This window comes from Sardina pilchardus, chromosome 8 (genome assembly GCF_963854185.1).
Source record: "Sardina pilchardus chromosome 8, fSarPil1.1, whole genome shotgun sequence".
Lineage (NCBI taxonomy): Eukaryota > Metazoa > Chordata > Actinopteri > Clupeiformes > Clupeidae > Sardina > Sardina pilchardus.
Window position 1 is genome coordinate 28,113,018 of NC_085001.1, and position 16,430 is coordinate 28,129,447.

The window sequence follows — 16,430 nt, forward strand, 5'->3', positions numbered from 1 at the left end:
CAGACTCGGTCAGACTACGTGCCTACGTCACATGTACGACATCTGAGCCTGCGCAGGAGACCTATGACGGAATAAGAAGACCTAAAAAAAACGTTGAAATTTGCTTCCTCGGTCTCTGCTGCCGTCTACGTGATAGCTCTGTCCATATCTTTTACTGTCTATGATTGTCCTTGTGTTGTCTTTTTTTGTGTTGTGTTGTCTCATTTTGTGTTATGTTGTGTGACTTGCCGTTGTGTTTTGCACTTCAGGGCCACCGTAGAGCACAGATTCACCTCCACAACACCAGAGGGCAACGTGCAGAAACAACACATGAGGAAACAGATATGGATGTAGAACCTATGTGTAGAACAAGTAATGTCACACCGTCCACACCATCATAGACGGTAAAAGATAAGTTTGCCATGCATTTCTGCAAATATATTTTTTAAAGATATGATCCATGCAGTCCAGTCCATAAGTACATTACCTCCTGTTTTCCCAGCTGTCAGCGTTTAAATGTTACTAATTAATCAACGGCTGGTGAATAGGCCTATAGCTAAACGGATAACGCTTTGTTAAACTGTACAACGGTTACGGTAAGTTTGTCAGTAGCTAGATTGTTCTTTATTGATATTAATTGCCAGAATGTTATAAAAACAGAGATGAAGCCATGAGAAGAGTTGGGTTTGTTAAGTTGTATATCAGTAGCCTACACGTCTAGACTGAATCTACCTAACTATATTTAGCCTAGCAGCTATAACATTTAGCTAACGTTATCCCATTTAGAAAAATACGTTAACTTAGCCAAAGTAACATGTAGTAATTTACGAAGTTCCATTCATGCGTTGGTCATGAACACACGTGTAGGCTACACACACAAAAAACATAGTCGTAAATTACAGATCCCGATTCATTAACAAGAGTTGGTCCTGGTTCAGTGTAAAGTTACGTGTGGTTTACGTTACCATTTGTCGAATTGGAGTAACATGATGCTACTAACATCTGCAATCAATAACGTTAAAGTAAAAGTCAATATCTATGGGTAAAAGTAACTGCCTGTGAAATGTTTATCACCGGTATAACGCATTTTGATGTCGCGACAGCCAGTAAAATATTCGTGGGTCAACGCTAGTCTGAGATTTACGGTGCCTTTGACCGCTCATTAAAAAGAAAAAACATGTTTCGAAAATGTGTTCAAACTAACGCCGTTGCATTTTGATAGCAACCATTTCAGTAAAGTAATAGACTAAATCTTGTACAAGATTTGTATAGTGAGGATAGCATAAATTCGTGAGGGCAATAGACATTTTTAGAGTTTGTTACCGTCGTTCAGTGGTGTTCAATATTTAAAGACCACTAGATGGCGCCATTGCACTACATCTACAGTACCGTAATTTGCTGACTATTAGCCGTGGCTTATACATTGATTTTGCTAAATTTCTTCAGCTATGAGGTTAACACAGGGGGGCAGTTAATATGGTTTTGTTTTTTTTAACTTGCATAAAACACTGTCCTGTGGCTTATACACGATGCGGCTTATATGCGGGAAATTACTGTATATACGGCTCTGACCTTTTGGGCCTAAGTAGGCCCGCAGTTCAGTGAAATGGCGCTATCTGGTGGTCATGAAAAATGTCATGTAAATGCCTTACTGCTTTTTAAGACATTTAACATTAAAGGTGAACTATGCAAGTTGTTTAGCTTAATTTGCCTTAACTGATCAGCTTCGAAGTCTTTGAAATGGTTATTTGACTTACTTTTGATTGAATGATGGCTGTCTCACTTCCCCCTATCGCCTGTGAGTGGAAATGCTACACTTGTGTGCCACCGAGCTTGAAGATCTAACCAGTAGGCCACGGCTGCACGGCTGCCAATGGCATTAGTTTGAGCACATTTTCAAAGTATGTTTTTATTTGATGATTGGGAGTCAGTGGGAGCCGTAATCAAAGACTAACAGTGACCAAGGAAAATTTTACCGGTTTGCATGATGCAAGTCCCAGAAGGTCCGTAACACCACATTCGGTTGTCTTGTAGGAACTACCTGTTAAGCCACGATGCCAGTATTCTGCAGCAGCTGTGAAAGCAGGAGAGCGGCGCTGAAGCGTCCGAAAACCGGGCACTCTGTCTGCAAAGAATGCTTCTTCTGGGCATTTGAAGAGGAGGTGCACCACACCATCATGTCTGCGCGCCTCTTTAGCCGCGGCGAGACGGTGGGCATTGGAGCGTCGGGCGGAAAGGACTCCACAGTGCTGGCCCACGTGATGAAGGTTCTTAACGAGCGCTACGACTACGGCCTCACCCTCCTCCTGTTGTCTGTGGACGAGGGCATCACGGGTTACCGCGACGACTCTCTGGAGACGGTGAAGAGGAACCAGCAGCAGTACGACCTGCCGCTAAAGATCGTGTCCTACGAGGAGCTCTACGGCTGGACCATGGACGCCATCGTCAAGCAGGTGGGACTCAAAAACAACTGCACGTTCTGCGGGGTGTTCAGAAGGCAGGCGCTGGACAGAGGAGCCATGATGCTGAAGGTGGACAAGATCTGCACAGGTACGAGACATTACATTACATTACATTACATTACATTTGGCTGACGCTTTTTAACCAAAGCGACTTACAACATGATAGAACATTTAAGCTTTTAAGCAAGTAGTGCTATGAGAGGAGATGTTCTCTGAAGAGGGACCACACAGCACCTGGGGGCATGTTCTAAGTAGATGGTTTCATGACAAACTTGGGTAAGTTAACTCAAGAGAAAGTGGTAAACCTCCTACAACAAGAGCCCTATGGCTTACCCAGTTTCACTAAACCACAGACTTGGAATACTCCCCTGTAAAGGACCACCTTGGAGTTTTAATGTACATGCTGCTGATTTTTTAAAAAATTGGGTTTTTGCTAAAAGATTTGTGTAAATGTTTGTAACTTAATCACAAATAATTATATTTTGTTTGTGCTTTAATGTTTTTTGTATGTGATTGACTGAAAATTCTGTGCACCTGTAATGTTGAAATTTGTCCATTTGGCAGCACTGTAGTTTGCACATGGGAAGATGAGCTTTTAAAAGTTAGCTGGTGTGTGTGAATGGTACGCAGCTGTGTTTGGTACTTTGGTCTGGTCAGATTTTATCTGAGATTTTGTGTTTCATTCATGAACTCAGAACTTCGAGAACCCCCGTCTCTTAGAACAGCCTGGCCATTTTGAAATCTTTGAAATCTCCTTTCACTATATTTTACTCCTAAGTTGCCAGTACCTCGTGTTTGGTGTGCGTTTGGCGGCAAAAATTAATTAATGATAAAGTCAATGAGTGCGTTTACATGCACACTAAAGAAACCATTTCTGGCAATGATCAGGTAACTGAAATAATCCGTTTAAGGTGTATACATGTCTCGAAGAAATCGGAATATTGACAGAAACCTAGGTGTGTTCAACGGATTTTTCATAAACCGATGAATTATGAATATGTTTATTCCGTTTTCATGAGCACTTGAGTAACCAATAATGTTTTTTTAGTGTGCATGTAAATGCGCTCAGTGTACCCTGTAGCCTCGTTTTGGTTTACAAAATGGCCGTCGCCTGAATAAGGCGAATAGGCGAACTGGTGTCTTGTTTGGTAGTGTCGTGCGCTGATGATGTGTGTTTTCCCGCCCTCTACTCTCCTGTTAGGTCACAACGCGGACGACGTGGCGGAGACGGTTCTGATGAACGTGCTGCGCGGCGACATCGCCCGTCTGCGGCGCTGCACGGCCATCAGCACGGCGAGCGAGGGCGACGGTGTGATCCCGCGCTGCAAGCCGCTCAAGTACGCCTACGAGAAGGAGATCGTGCTCTACGCCTACTTCAAGAAGCTGGACTACTTCTCCACCGAGTGCATCTACTCGCCCAACGCCTACCGCGGACACGCGCGCACCTTCCTCAAGGACCTGGAGGCGGTGCGGCCCAGCGCCATCATGGACGTGGTCCACTCGGGCGAGCACCTGTCGGTGCGCGAGGGCGTGCGCATGCCCGTGCAGGGCACCTGCGGCCGCTGCGGGTACATCTCCAGCCAGGCGCTCTGCAAGGCCTGCGTGCTGCTGGAGGGGCTCAACCGCGGCCTGCCGCGCCTCGGCATCGGCAAACACCACCGGCTCCACGGCAAGATCCTGGCGCAGGAGCCGCTCACCGAGCGGGAGGAGCGCAAGCTGCGGCCCGTCGATTTTTGAGCCGGGGATTTCGGACCGAACCAAGTACTAGGCTCAAACTCAAAAGCCCTGCTGGTTGCTCAGCCCGGCCCGAACCAAGTACTAGGCTCAAACTCAAAAGCCCTGCTGGTTGCTCAGCCCGGACCGAACCAAGTACTAGTCTCAAACTTAAAAGCGCTGCTGGTCACTCAGCCCAGCCTGGACCGAACCAAGTACTGGTCTCAAAGCCAAAGCCCTGCTGGTCGTTTAGCCACTGGCACAGGTCTAAGTCAAGTCTACCATTTGGTCTAAACCTCACGTTGACAAACGAGCATGGCGTTCAAGAGCTGGGAGACACTGGTGTAAAACACTCATGTCACGCTAATTTAGACCAACCCATATGCCGGTTCTTTTAGAGTAGGCCTTGCCATTGCTGGTGTGAAACTGGTGAAATTTATTCAATGAGACACTGGTTCAGGTGAAACTGCTGCTAATATGAAGTATTAGCTTTAAGGAGACATCAAGACCACCAGGTCTTATTTTTTTTATTTGACATATCACAATGGTTATTTTCAGAGATGTTTTATTATTTAGGATTTTGTTGTTTTATGCATGACACATGGTCTGTTAGTCTTTCCCATTTCTGACACAGTTTTTATTATGCACTAAAAATATGCTTGAGACACCTGATTGTGTTTTGACTAATTTTATTTTATTTTATTTTCCCTTTCCATATCTCAATAATCTCAGCCCTCCAGTGTTTATAATTATCACACCTACTGTACCTCTCCCCTGATGATTCGTTTGGTCTGTGTTTTCATGTTGTTCTTATGAACTGGACTACATGACCTTTTATTGGCCAGCATAGTCCTGCTCCATCAGAAAATGGTCCAGTCTCTTGTCAGCTGCTGAATTATTTCAGGAGGGTTTTCAAAGTGTGTGGTTTAGTGATGAACCTTGGCAAGCTGAATATTAAGAGCTGTGTGGCTTTGTTTCGCCAGGAGAGTGGTGCCATAGGGCTCCTTTATTAGATCTACCTCTAACCCTCTCAAGACTCATGCTTAGAATACCTCAGAGGTCCCGGTCGCTTTGCCCCGAGTCCGACCTTCAAGCTTGTCTGTGTCCATGGCTGTGTCTGAGGGTGTGTGGGCTTGTGTGAGGAAGTGTGTCGAGCCACTTATGTTGATTTGGCATATCCCAATAAACTCTTAATAAACCATGTGGTACTGTCTCTGTTTAGCTAAATGGCCGAATGTTTACCACTTAATTTCAGTTAAGGCAACTCAACGTAGTTCTTTTACCTTTAATGAACAGCTTCAAACTCATTTTGATGCTACACTGTCTTAGCCTGACGAGCCAGACCCACGTCAAGATGTAGGGTCTGGACACTCACTGTAGACAGGGCGCAATCGGAGGGGTGGGATAAACAGTTGTCTTTCAAATTCCCTCCCCGCAATAGGATAACGCTAAACGAATCATCTTGTTTTCAAGTAGCAGGATGCGTAACCTTCCCTCTCCACGTAATAGGATAACGCTAAAGGAATCATCTTCTTGTTTTCAAATAACAGGATGCGTTACCGTCACAACTTCTGGTCGCATGTCAGTCACCATTATGTTAAGCCCACCCACCGACTCTATACACGCTGTGATTGGAACGCTGGTGCTGAGGGTTCTCAGCTCCCTGGCTCAATGGATCGTGCCTAGACTGCCCCGCCAGCCAAATTACATTTGCTGCTGCTAGGGGCGTCTAGATTTCTAGGCTAACACTGTCTCACAATATGGAGAATTCAGTCTGGCATTGCTAATGTGGGCTTTGACAACCTGGTATTGCAATGTGATATCTGTGGTCATATGACCCTTTTTGTCAGTTTTAGAGGAATTGGGAACCCTTTTAGTGCTACATGGTACTACGCAGTAGTGTTTAAAATTGATGCAAAGCGGAATTCCTAAAACTTCCTGTTGCTTTAACTTTCCCAGGTATGTCAGTGAAGTTACATAGATAACTTTATTAATCCCCTAGTTGGCTACCTTGGGCAACACTCAGCCACGGAACGGCAAGAAGACAATGACAGTACAGTACAGTACAATGTACAATAAGACAACAATACAACAAGTACAGTGACAAGTACAGTACATAAAGATAAAAGCGCAATAATAACAACATGCATAGACACTGGAAGAGTGTAGTCACTAAACACACATAAATCACGACTACTCACAAATCACATACTTCAAAGAGTTACTGCTATGCATTAACACAAAAGAAACAACAGTTTTTAAGAGAGTTCTGAAAATGTAAAAAGTAAGTCGCATACAGACATTTCTGTGAAAAAGTTGGGTAGTAATGTAAAAAGTTGTAAAACAAATCATTTTTCACCAGCCACTAGAGATTAGGTATGGAAATGTGATATGGTTATAGTCACCCCAATATTTATATATGATCAATATGTTGTATCACCATTCCAATGCCAACACGTCATTTAAATGCAAAGTTAGAAAACAGGTAAACCAGGCTTTGTTCATATTCATGGGTTTCCTCAGGTCCCTCTCCCCAGGTGTATTAATCAAGCACCATGCAGTCTGCATTGATAATCTAGGTGTTTGATTGTGTACACCTGTGGAATAACTATCCCACGCCCATTTACAGTTGAAACTGAGTCATGCAATGGTCATGGTTGAAAAGGAGTTTTGAGGGATGGGTATAGGTGGCTGGCTTAATACCAGTGCAGGTGCTGGTGTAAACACCAGTCAGGGTTTTAATTCTACAGTTTTTCTCTTTTATTGACGTGACATCCAGTAGGCATGTGGTTAGGGTTTGTGCTTTGGTTCTGTCGGTGGTCAGCTATTGAGAAATAGCTTAACACTGTGTGTTGAAGACCAGCATAGTAAAAGGAAGCAACCTAGCCTGCAACTTTTGCAGCTGCTGCACACTCCTGCTTAAACAGAAGGTGTGCATTAAAGTTCTCCATTAAGGTGATTACGTGATTATGTTTACTTTATAGCCCATACAGATTTATTTTATTTGTTTTACTTTTATTTCAAAATATTTTGTGAAACGTTTTAAATAAATGTTTTGTTGTATGGGCATACCGACCAAAAATATGCAGAAATATATGTTTTGTGTATGGAACAGAACTGTCATGCAGACAGCAAAGGATGCTGTCCCATGCTCACATTCACGGCTGAAGTATCTTTGAAGGCACTTACTGTAAACCCCTCACTGCTCCCCGAGCGCCGCTGTAACAGGTTTGTGTGTGCTTCACCTCACCTCATTGTGTGCTGTGTGTGTTGACTAATTCACGGAGGGGATAAATGCAGAGACCAAATTAGTTGTACACGCAAGTGAACATGACAGAGTTTGGAAGTTATTATAGGCCAACTTGAATAGCCTAATACACACAGAGGGTAATGTGTAGTTGTATCACCATTCCAATGCCAACACGTCATTTAAATGCAAAGTTAGAAAACAGGTAAACCAGGCTTTGTTCATATTCATGGGTTTCCTCAGGTCCCTCTCCCCAGGTGTATTAATCAAGCACCATGCAGTCTGCATTGATAATCTAGGTGTTTGATTGTGTACACCTGTGGAATAACTATCCCACGCCCATTTACAGTTGAAACTGAGTCATGCAATGGTCATGGTTGAAAAGGAGTTTTGAGGGATGGGTATAGGTGGCTGGCTTAATACCAGTGCAGGTGCTGGTGTAAACACCAGTCAGGGTTTTAATTCTACAGTTTTTCTCTTTTATTGACGTGACATCCAGTAGGCATGTGGTTAGGGTTTGTGCTTTGGTTCTGTCGGTGGTCAGCTATTGAGAAATAGCTTAACACTGTGTGTTGAAGACCAGCATAGTAAAAGGAAGCAACCTAGCCTGCAACTTTTGCAGCTGCTGCACACTCCTGCTTAAACAGAAGGTGTGCATTAAAGTTCTCCATTAAGGTGATTACGTGATTATGTTTACTTTATAGCCCATACAGATTTATTTTATTTGTTTTACTTTTATTTCAAAATATTTTGTGAAACGTTTTAAATAAATGTTTTGTTGTATGGGCATACCGACCAAAAATATGCAGAAATATATGTTTTGTGTATGGAACAGAACTGTCATGCAGACAGCAAAGGATGCTGTCCCATGCTCACATTCACGGCTGAAGTATCTTTGAAGGCACTTACTGTAAACCCCTCACTGCTCCCCGAGCGCCGCTGTAACAGGTTTGTGTGTGCTTCACCTCACCTCATTGTGTGCTGTGTGTGTTGACTAATTCACGGAGGGGATAAATGCAGAGACCAAATTAGTTGTACACGCAAGTGAACATGACAGAGTTTGGAAGTTATTATAGGCCAACTTGAATAGCCTAATACACACAGAGGGTAATGCTCTCTCTTTGTGGAGTAACCTGATGGTACAGTGATATGGCCGTACACCTGCAGGCGCACCCTACTCGCAGTTTGGGTAACGTCACGGGTCTGTTTGGTCAGGTGTCAGTCGGCAGCGAAAGCGCAATAGCCTTCGAGCACAGTAGACCATCCATCTCTTCTCAGAGGTGAGTCTTATTTTAGTCACTTATCGGTTGGCTAGAAAACAATGTCACGGTATGGTTCACTAAAGTTAAGGCTATGGAGCCTAGGCTTACAGAGCAAAAATATAAACAAAACACAACTGGTGCTGGTCACGTATCCTATTGGGTGATTGGATTATCTTGTGCCGGTTGGATAACGTGAGAAATAAGTATTAAGCCTATAGGCTAGGACAAATGCCACATTGCTTCAAACAACGAAAGTTGTGACGAAAACACAAGTTTTGCGTGTTTTGGTTTGTTTAAAATCACCATTAGGCTACACGTCCCTCACCCACGATTTCCCGGTTCCCTGGATATAAAAAGCTAGTTTGGTACCTGTATAAGGGTGCTTACAGTATGTGTTTTTGGTGTGTTTCAAGTGTTCTTTTTTTGAGAGAGAGAGAGAGAGTTGTTGGGCTGTCCTCTGGGGTCATTGAACATGGAGAAAACTGCTGTCTCCATCTTTCCCTATCTTTCCCAAATTTGCTATAGCTGTAATTAACCACACTTTTCGCCGAAATCACTGGCTATATTGATTGAATAAAGTTCACAAAACAGTTGTTTTGCCTGTTTGATGCGCATTGAGCTCAATGCAAATCAGGCTAATAGGCTGGAAAAAGCACCATGCCAATCTCTAGCTATGGTGAGGGTATGTGATGATGTGGGGCTATTTCAATTCCAAAGGCTAAAGGAACTTTAGTAGTAGCCGAGGCTAGATAGATCATCAACAAGATCACACAATTGTCAGATCTCACACTGCACAAGCCAGATGCTAATGTGGCAGACGAGCAACTTTTTTACACCTATTTAGATCTCACTGAAAATTGCTCCAAAATGAATGTCCCCACCTACTGTATGTCCTATAAATGGTTAAATGAATGAAGCAAATGCAGGATTCCTTAGATGAATATGGTTTATCGATTTTAGTTCCAATCAAGAAAGAGCCGTTTTTGAAGAGCAATGTGACCCCAGGAGGATAGGCAACAATGCAAAAGAGGCAAAATGATTCTCTTCTGTCCTAATAGTATAATGCACGGACCATATATGGCTCTAAAACTACATGTAGAAAACATATAGTATTCATGTACAATCAATCACATACTGTATGTCTTGCCTTAGTCTTCATCCATAGTATTAATGAGTCATAGCCTGTCATAGCCTGGCTCCGCCTATGTACTTCGCTCAATTTCTTTTCCCTACAGTACTCCATCTGGAATAGCTTGATCCGCCCTCGTTTACTCTGGCAACAGTACCTCTGACCGACCAGTTTGGTCTTTGATATCATCTAAAAGTTGGCTACTGCCAGGTTTTTCTCTTGAGACCTGAGAGGTCGAGAAGGTCCGGCTCCATTTACTGATTTAAACAAGCAGTAGTGATTTAAAGTCATTAATCGCATTCAGGAATGCCCTCGTTTACTGGCTTCCAGTAAGTCACAGTATTGACTTTAAATCCCTACTGCTTGTGGCGGAAGCCACAAAACAGTAGCCAAGTCATTGCTAAAGACACATTGAGATGAATTTCTTTTCTCGTTTTGGCAAGTAGCCGTATAATAAGCGCGATAATGTATAGAACGTCGGTCATTATCAGTAAGTCACAGTATTGACTTTAAATCCCTACTGCTTGTGGCGGAAGCCACAAAACGGTAGCCAAGTCATTGCTAAAGACACATTGAGATGGGTTTCATTTCTCGTTTTGGCAAGTAGCCGTATAATAAGCGTGATAATGAACGCCGGTCATTATCGGAAAACAATTCCCTTCAGGACGAAGCAAGTTCATCCTGTCGGGAATTATTTTCCGATAATGACCGGCGTTCTATACATTATCCCTTACGTTTACCAAATGTTTTTTTCTTTGTAATTTAAAGCAGTTAAAATCATATTTGAATTTTGATATTTGTTCAACACGCTCTCTTGTACACCATACATTTTTTTTACCTGATTTTGCCTTCTTGAGTACAAACTTTTTACAGATATGCCTGGAGCATTCAGCACATGGCCATTACTGTCACTCATGTTGAATTGATGATGTCATCAAGCAGTCAATATTCCAAATATAAGATGATACATACTGTATTGTTAATATATTGCCATGGACCTACTAAAACAGCCCTGAAGTGGATTGGTGTATATCAACATGATAAACAAATAGAAAACAGAGTTAAAGTTACTGTCCACGCATGTGGACGTTGCACATGAAGTTTTTTACTGTTCAGTGGTTTTACCTTGTGTGTTTTCATGTATTCTTTGACTAAAGCCCGTCTGTCCTTTTATTTTATGTAAAGCACATTGAATGACCTCTGTGTGTGAAATGTGCAAAGGTAGAAAGCTGGCAAAACAGGATTTGTTCGTAGCTAATCCACACAAATCAAGGTATTCATGCCATGTCATGGTTGAACAGGTGTTTATGAGTGGAAAGGTAGGTGGAAAAGGCAAGATGTCTTATGATCTGCTATCAGGGGTAGGGGCAGTGCGAACAGATAGGCTATTTTTGTCAAGTTGGACTATACGCGAGTGTGTGCACTATTGTGGACCCTCTTTTCCAGGACCTTTTTTTGGACATTTTGCTTTTATTTTAGTTATATTTGGGATTTATGATCTGGATGGACGTTTGCCAACAAAGGACAGGCTGGTGAGTTTTTTTTTTTTTTTTTTTTTTTTAAACAAAGAGGGAAAAAACAGGACTGTCGAGTCCATTTTTGCGAAAGAGCTACCACTGCCTAAAAGGACAGTGTATTGTTTGCATTGCAGTGCTTGAACATTTGGTTAGTCACAGTGTCTTGAATTCTTGAGTGATATCTTTGTAATTGTTGTGTGTGTTGTTTTAGGGGGATTTGGGTTGAATGCGCAATGTGCGCAACTGGTTTTGTTGAATGAATGACTGGAGCTGGTTTAACCTCCCGAAACTTTGTGGGCATGCAGCCCCACATGGATAGCATGTCGCCATTGTTTTTCGTTCTGGGGGGGGTAAGAGTAAGAGCTGCATGGGGTGAATGATATACTGTATCATATGTACAGTGTGTGTGTGTGTGTGTGTGTGTGTGTGTGTGTGGAGGGGGGGTTAATTCCCAGGGTAAGATGCGAAGGTTTGCAGTGGTGCACTGGGTCAATGGAGAGGATGCTGGGATGTATAGTGAGGTGAGAACCGATGCGATACGACAATACGATGACACCAAGATGAGTGAAGATGGACACCCACACACCGAGAACTTGGTTGCCGTAGAGTGGAAAAAGGGGAAAAAACCTAAACATGGCTGGCCAGTGTACAGTGCCTACATCAAATTTGTGAGCAGTAAGTAGATCTGTCTAATGCGTTTTTTAGTCAAGTCCAAAAAGTTTTGTGAAGTTTTATTCCCGGGAGAAGTTATGACAGTAGTATAACTATTCACAAAAATAGGCTATGTACAATAATAATTACGTTTTTTTGGGGGGTTTTTTTGTTTTTTTTTAGAAAAAGGGCTTAATCTCTAATCTCTCCTCACACGCTGAACTGTTTTTCAGATAACCGATATTACACGAGCAAGAAGATTAAACAAATGCGATTGGAGAAGGACCAGTCACTACCCAAGAAAAGGGCCTCAGAGTCACCAGCAAGATATTCTGATTCAGAGGAAAGTGCTGTTGACAATGCACCGGTAAGACTGTTTGTACACTGTTGTGGCTATAGGGTAGTGCATTTGTAGCTAGACGGATGCACACATCCAAAACATGTTGTTTTAACAGGTGTCAGACCAAACATGTGAAAGAGAGAAGGGGATGGTCTGCACTCTGTATATTGGCTCCAAAAATACTTTTTTAATTTACAATAAGGCAACATTTTGATTAACAGATCTTCATCAGGCATACAGTATAAGGAATGTGCACAAGGCAAGACAACACAAGTAGCCTGCTTGTTTTTGCACTTATGTTCACAAACATGTTTCATAAAAAGTTGAGTACCCACGCACATCTTTAGTTTTTTTTTGACTGGGTGCAGGATCTTCGAGATACAAAAATCTAAAGTTGTCCGCACACCAGCACAGTATATCATTGCTCATTGCCAGAGTATCTTGCACATTTCAAATTATGCTCTTGCGAGAACTCTGGATTTCCAAAAAAATCTTAGACTTGCTTCTTGTTTCTTCTCAGACCAAAAAGAAAAGGGTTCACACTCCAACAGAACCACAGAATGTGGCCTGGATAGTTGAAGAACACCGAGCCACAACCGCCACCTCGGCAGAGCTTCTGAGGAAGATAAAGGAAGTAGAGGAGGAGAAACAAACGCTAAGGAAGGAAAATGAACAATTAAAAACAATGCTCTTCAAAGGCGTGTACTACAGTTGTTTTACTATTATGGTGAATCATGCAATCAGCGATGACACTGTTAATTGGTTTGCATTGTTCTCATTGTATTTGCTTTTGCTTTTCATACTTTTACATTAAGGAACTGATCTGATCACTAATGGTCTTTCATTATAATTAAGTGTATAGCAAAAAACTTTAAACTTATCCAAGCTCTATAATATGGTTATTATAGGGCTTTTTTAAACACTCATCGGTGACATTATCAGTTATACATTACCTTGCATGACCATACACGTGGAACAAAGTTGAGTAGCAAAATAGGTATAAGTGATTGCTTTATCATGTTATCTTGTTTTATCTTTGTCTTTAGAGCTACCAGATATGATCAAGGACATCAAGACAGCCCTCAAGGCTCAGGATCCAACATCATCTTTAAGCTCTAACTCGGAAGATGAGAGATCATCACAAACTACACAGTCCTCCCCACCAGAAGCCATGTCCACAAAACAGGTAGTGTACTAGTTTGTGTGGTCAATGAAGACTGCCGTTTTCAATGAACCATTGGTAATCAATATCTACTGTATATGAGTCTATTGCAGCCCTTGGTAACACTGCATAATACTGTGTTTTCTGTGTTGTGTGCCCTATCTTGAATGTTACTTTTTCACTATTCATTTTTTAGTTAAAAATGACTACGGTCAAATGTTTTTTTTTTGTTTGTATTACTTTGCATTATTTTGTGTCTTTTTAGTCTTTCACTTTACAGCACTTTGGTCAACTTATGCTGTATGTAAATGTGCTATATAAATTAAATGTACTTACTTACTTACTTACATACTTACTTACTGCATAATACAATTGACAAGCTCCTCTAAAAACAGGTGGAAATTTGTCCCGGGACAAACGTATGTATTGACCTGCTGTCTTGGGCTATGGCCCAGAATGCCAGCTCCTCGTCCTGTTTTGTGAGGGCACTCCTAACGGCAGTCTTCCCAAAGGACGTGCTCCTCAGGAGTAGCCTCCGGGGAACAACCAAGAATGGGCCACACTACCCGGCCCTGGATAAAGCTAAAGTTGAAGCAATATACAGTAAGTCAAGTCGTACAGTTGTGGATCTTGCGCTAATACTATATGGTTGAGACAGACGTAATCAGGGATGTAGTGGTAAGAGGTGGGTAAACTATGAATTCTGTGAACACGGTGAGGTAGACTATGCCATACTGTATGTTATCGGATTTGAAAAAAAAAAAAACAAACATTATTCATGATGGTGGAGGTTATTGAGTCATGTAATTATAACAATGCCAATGGTACTTAAAGGGAAACTATGCAGGTCTGGCGTCCCGGTGGCACAAAACTTGCATGTGTGGTTTTTCCACTCAGAGGTGCTAGGGGGAAGCGCGGCAGCCATCATTCAACCCGAAATAAGTCAAATAACCATTCCAATGACTCGGAAGCTGATTAGTTAAGGCAAATTAAGCTGAAAAAACTTACATAGGTCACCTTTAATGGTTCCAGAATGTTGATGAGCGTACAGTACATATTGTGAATGCGGATAATACAGTGCAATTTGTGAGGTGCTGAGGTCTTTTGGCGTATAATTATGCAAGTCCTTATTAAGGACTTTTTATGACACAGTCATTGCATCAGTTATTTGTTATGTCTGTTGGGGCTGTGGGTTCTCCAAGAGGGACAAGAAGAGGCTAAATAAGCTGGTGGAAGGGCCAGCTCTGTCCTGGGCTGCCAACTAGAGCCTGTTGAGGTGGTTGGGGAGAGGAGGATGTTGGATAAATTGGCATCCATCATGGCCAACTCTTCTACACTACTGACTACTACACCCACCATGCTCATGTAGGAAGGAATGCTTTTACAGGTCTTTTATTCCATCTGCCATTAGATTTTATAACACCACTGTCATGCTATTCTGTAATGTTACTACCTAGTTTTTGTCATCACTTCTGGACTTCACGTGCATTTTCCATGAAGTTTTCACCATCATGTATGTGAAGGACCACTTGCATAAACTTTGTTTTGGTGAAGCCCAGATCCTTACATCACTAGACCACCCACTACTCCCATGCTGCTGTTCATTTTTTGTGTCACTTCATATGTCATTAATTGTGGGCCACCTTGATTAGCAATAGCAATGGTTTGCCTTTTATCAGAGAATGTAGCCTGGCTAGCGCCTACCACTTCTCAAATGAGACGTGGTCTGGCAACCAGACGTTCACTTTCTCGTATTTGAAAAAAATGCCCAGATCCGTTCATTGGGCGCCACGGATGTCTATCAAATGTGTCTGTGCATTGCTCATCATGGCCTTGCTTTCTCCCCTGTTCTGTGATTGGTCGCCAACATCCGGCGAAAATGTGGGCGTTAGTTTCCAGACTGCCTTAGCAGCGTGAAAGAAATCACCGCGCAAGGCAGTATGGGAACACCCAGGCTACAGAGAATGTCTAATGAGGAGAGAACTTTCACTCTCAGGAAACACTGGTTGCAGTTCCCTCATTGTAGGCCTACCACTCCAAATCCACTTTTCTCAGGATATCATTTTTTTGTCTAGTAATTTAACTGATGCATTCAGAAGGGCATGTAAAGAAAAATGAAGTCGCTCAATCCATACTTCTAAAAAAAGTTTTATAAAAAAAAGTGACGACTGTCAGGTGAAGAGACAAATTTAGCCATAGTCTATTTTGCATTTGCCCGTGACCGCCCCCAGTGGAACTCTGGTGGAACTGCAACCAAATTCAGTTCAATGGGGTTTGAGCAGGAAGTGTACAGGCTCTCTGGGAGATGGGCTCTGGTTAAAGAGTTAACTTCTATTGCTTCTCTTAATCTCTTGTCTGACAGGAGCAACGCTGCAGAAGTGGCCTCACGTTGTGCCTTCCACTATTGGTGTTGCCATCAATGCCAAATTAACCGAACTACGCTGGAAAAAAAGGCAAAGGCCCAAGAATTCCTGACTCCTGAATTGCTGAAGTTTTTTTTTTTTTTTTTTTTTTGGGGGGGGGGGGGGGGGGTTAATTTGTGTGTGTGTGTGTGTGTGTGTGTGTGTGTGTGTGTGTGTGTGTGTGTGTGTGTGTGTGTGTGTGTGTGTGTGTGTGTGTGTGTGTGTGTGTGTGTGTGTGTGTGTGTGTGTGTTGCTATAAAAGTCTACAATTGTATGCAAACTGCCTATCATAAAGCTGCTGTACGCTGTATGCAGTGCTGCATTTTTTATCTTTTTTTAATCTTTGAACTGATATTGTATACTATATACTGTACTATTGTAACCTATGCCAATGCCATTTATGAACTGTAATGTAAATGTGCTTCAATGAGAAGAGGTAACCAACTCAGAATTGAACCTTTTTCACGAGAGAGAGCGAGAGAGAGCGTTCTTTTCTCCGCTTGTCACCAGAGTACGTTGCGTCTGTGAGTACGTTGCCTACTTGGCTAAATTGTTTTAAACACGTC

At 42.3% G+C, this 16,430-nt stretch overlaps 2 protein-coding genes across 3 annotated transcripts; both read left to right on the top strand.

Annotated features, from left to right (window-relative positions):
- Window positions 1-316: 316 nt before the first annotated feature.
- Window positions 317-5,355, top strand: LOC134089150 (cytoplasmic tRNA 2-thiolation protein 1). Of its 2 annotated transcripts, none has more exons than XM_062543486.1 (4): window positions 317-575; window positions 2,014-2,529; window positions 3,643-4,209; window positions 4,264-5,355. In XM_062543486.1, the coding sequence occupies exons 2-3, from the start codon at window positions 2,034-2,036 to the stop codon at window positions 4,176-4,178; spliced, it is 1,032 nt and encodes a 343-aa protein (XP_062399470.1). In that variant the 5' UTR covers window positions 317-575; window positions 2,014-2,033; the 3' UTR covers window positions 4,179-4,209; window positions 4,264-5,355. The 2 variants fall into 2 exon arrangements, with proteins under 2 accessions (XP_062399470.1, XP_062399471.1); XM_062543487.1 differs by lacking the exon at window positions 4,264-5,355 and having other exon boundaries at window positions 346-383; window positions 482-575; window positions 3,643-4,256.
- Window positions 5,356-7,617: 2,262 nt separating this feature from the next.
- Window positions 7,618-15,955, top strand: LOC134089632 (uncharacterized). Its single transcript, XM_062544091.1, has 8 exons — window positions 7,618-8,076; window positions 8,237-8,681; window positions 11,748-11,984; window positions 12,194-12,327; window positions 12,821-13,000; window positions 13,349-13,486; window positions 13,858-14,065; window positions 15,825-15,955. Exons 3-8 carry the CDS (start codon window positions 11,771-11,773, stop codon window positions 15,935-15,937), a joined length of 987 nt encoding a protein of 328 aa, XP_062400075.1. The 5' UTR covers window positions 7,618-8,076; window positions 8,237-8,681; window positions 11,748-11,770; the 3' UTR covers window positions 15,938-15,955.
- The last annotated feature ends 475 nt before the right edge of the window (window positions 15,956-16,430 follow it).

Excerpts from the sequence above, each read along its gene's own strand:
- LOC134089150 (XM_062543486.1), top strand. The coding sequence starts at position 2,034 with ATGCCAGTATTCTGCAGCAGCTGTGAAAGCAGGAGAGCGGCGCTGAAG. Across the intron at positions 2,530-3,642 it reads GGTGGACAAGATCTGCACAG|GTCACAACGCGGACGACGTG; the intron begins GTACGAGACATT and ends CTCTCCTGTTAG.
- LOC134089632 (XM_062544091.1), top strand. The coding sequence starts at position 11,771 with ATGCGAAGGTTTGCAGTGGTGCACTGGGTCAATGGAGAGGATGCTGGG. Across the intron at positions 12,328-12,820 it reads GTGCTGTTGACAATGCACCG|ACCAAAAAGAAAAGGGTTCA; the intron begins GTAAGACTGTTT and ends GTTTCTTCTCAG. Across the intron at positions 14,066-15,824 it reads TAAAGTTGAAGCAATATACA|GAGCAACGCTGCAGAAGTGG; the intron begins GTAAGTCAAGTC and ends CTTGTCTGACAG.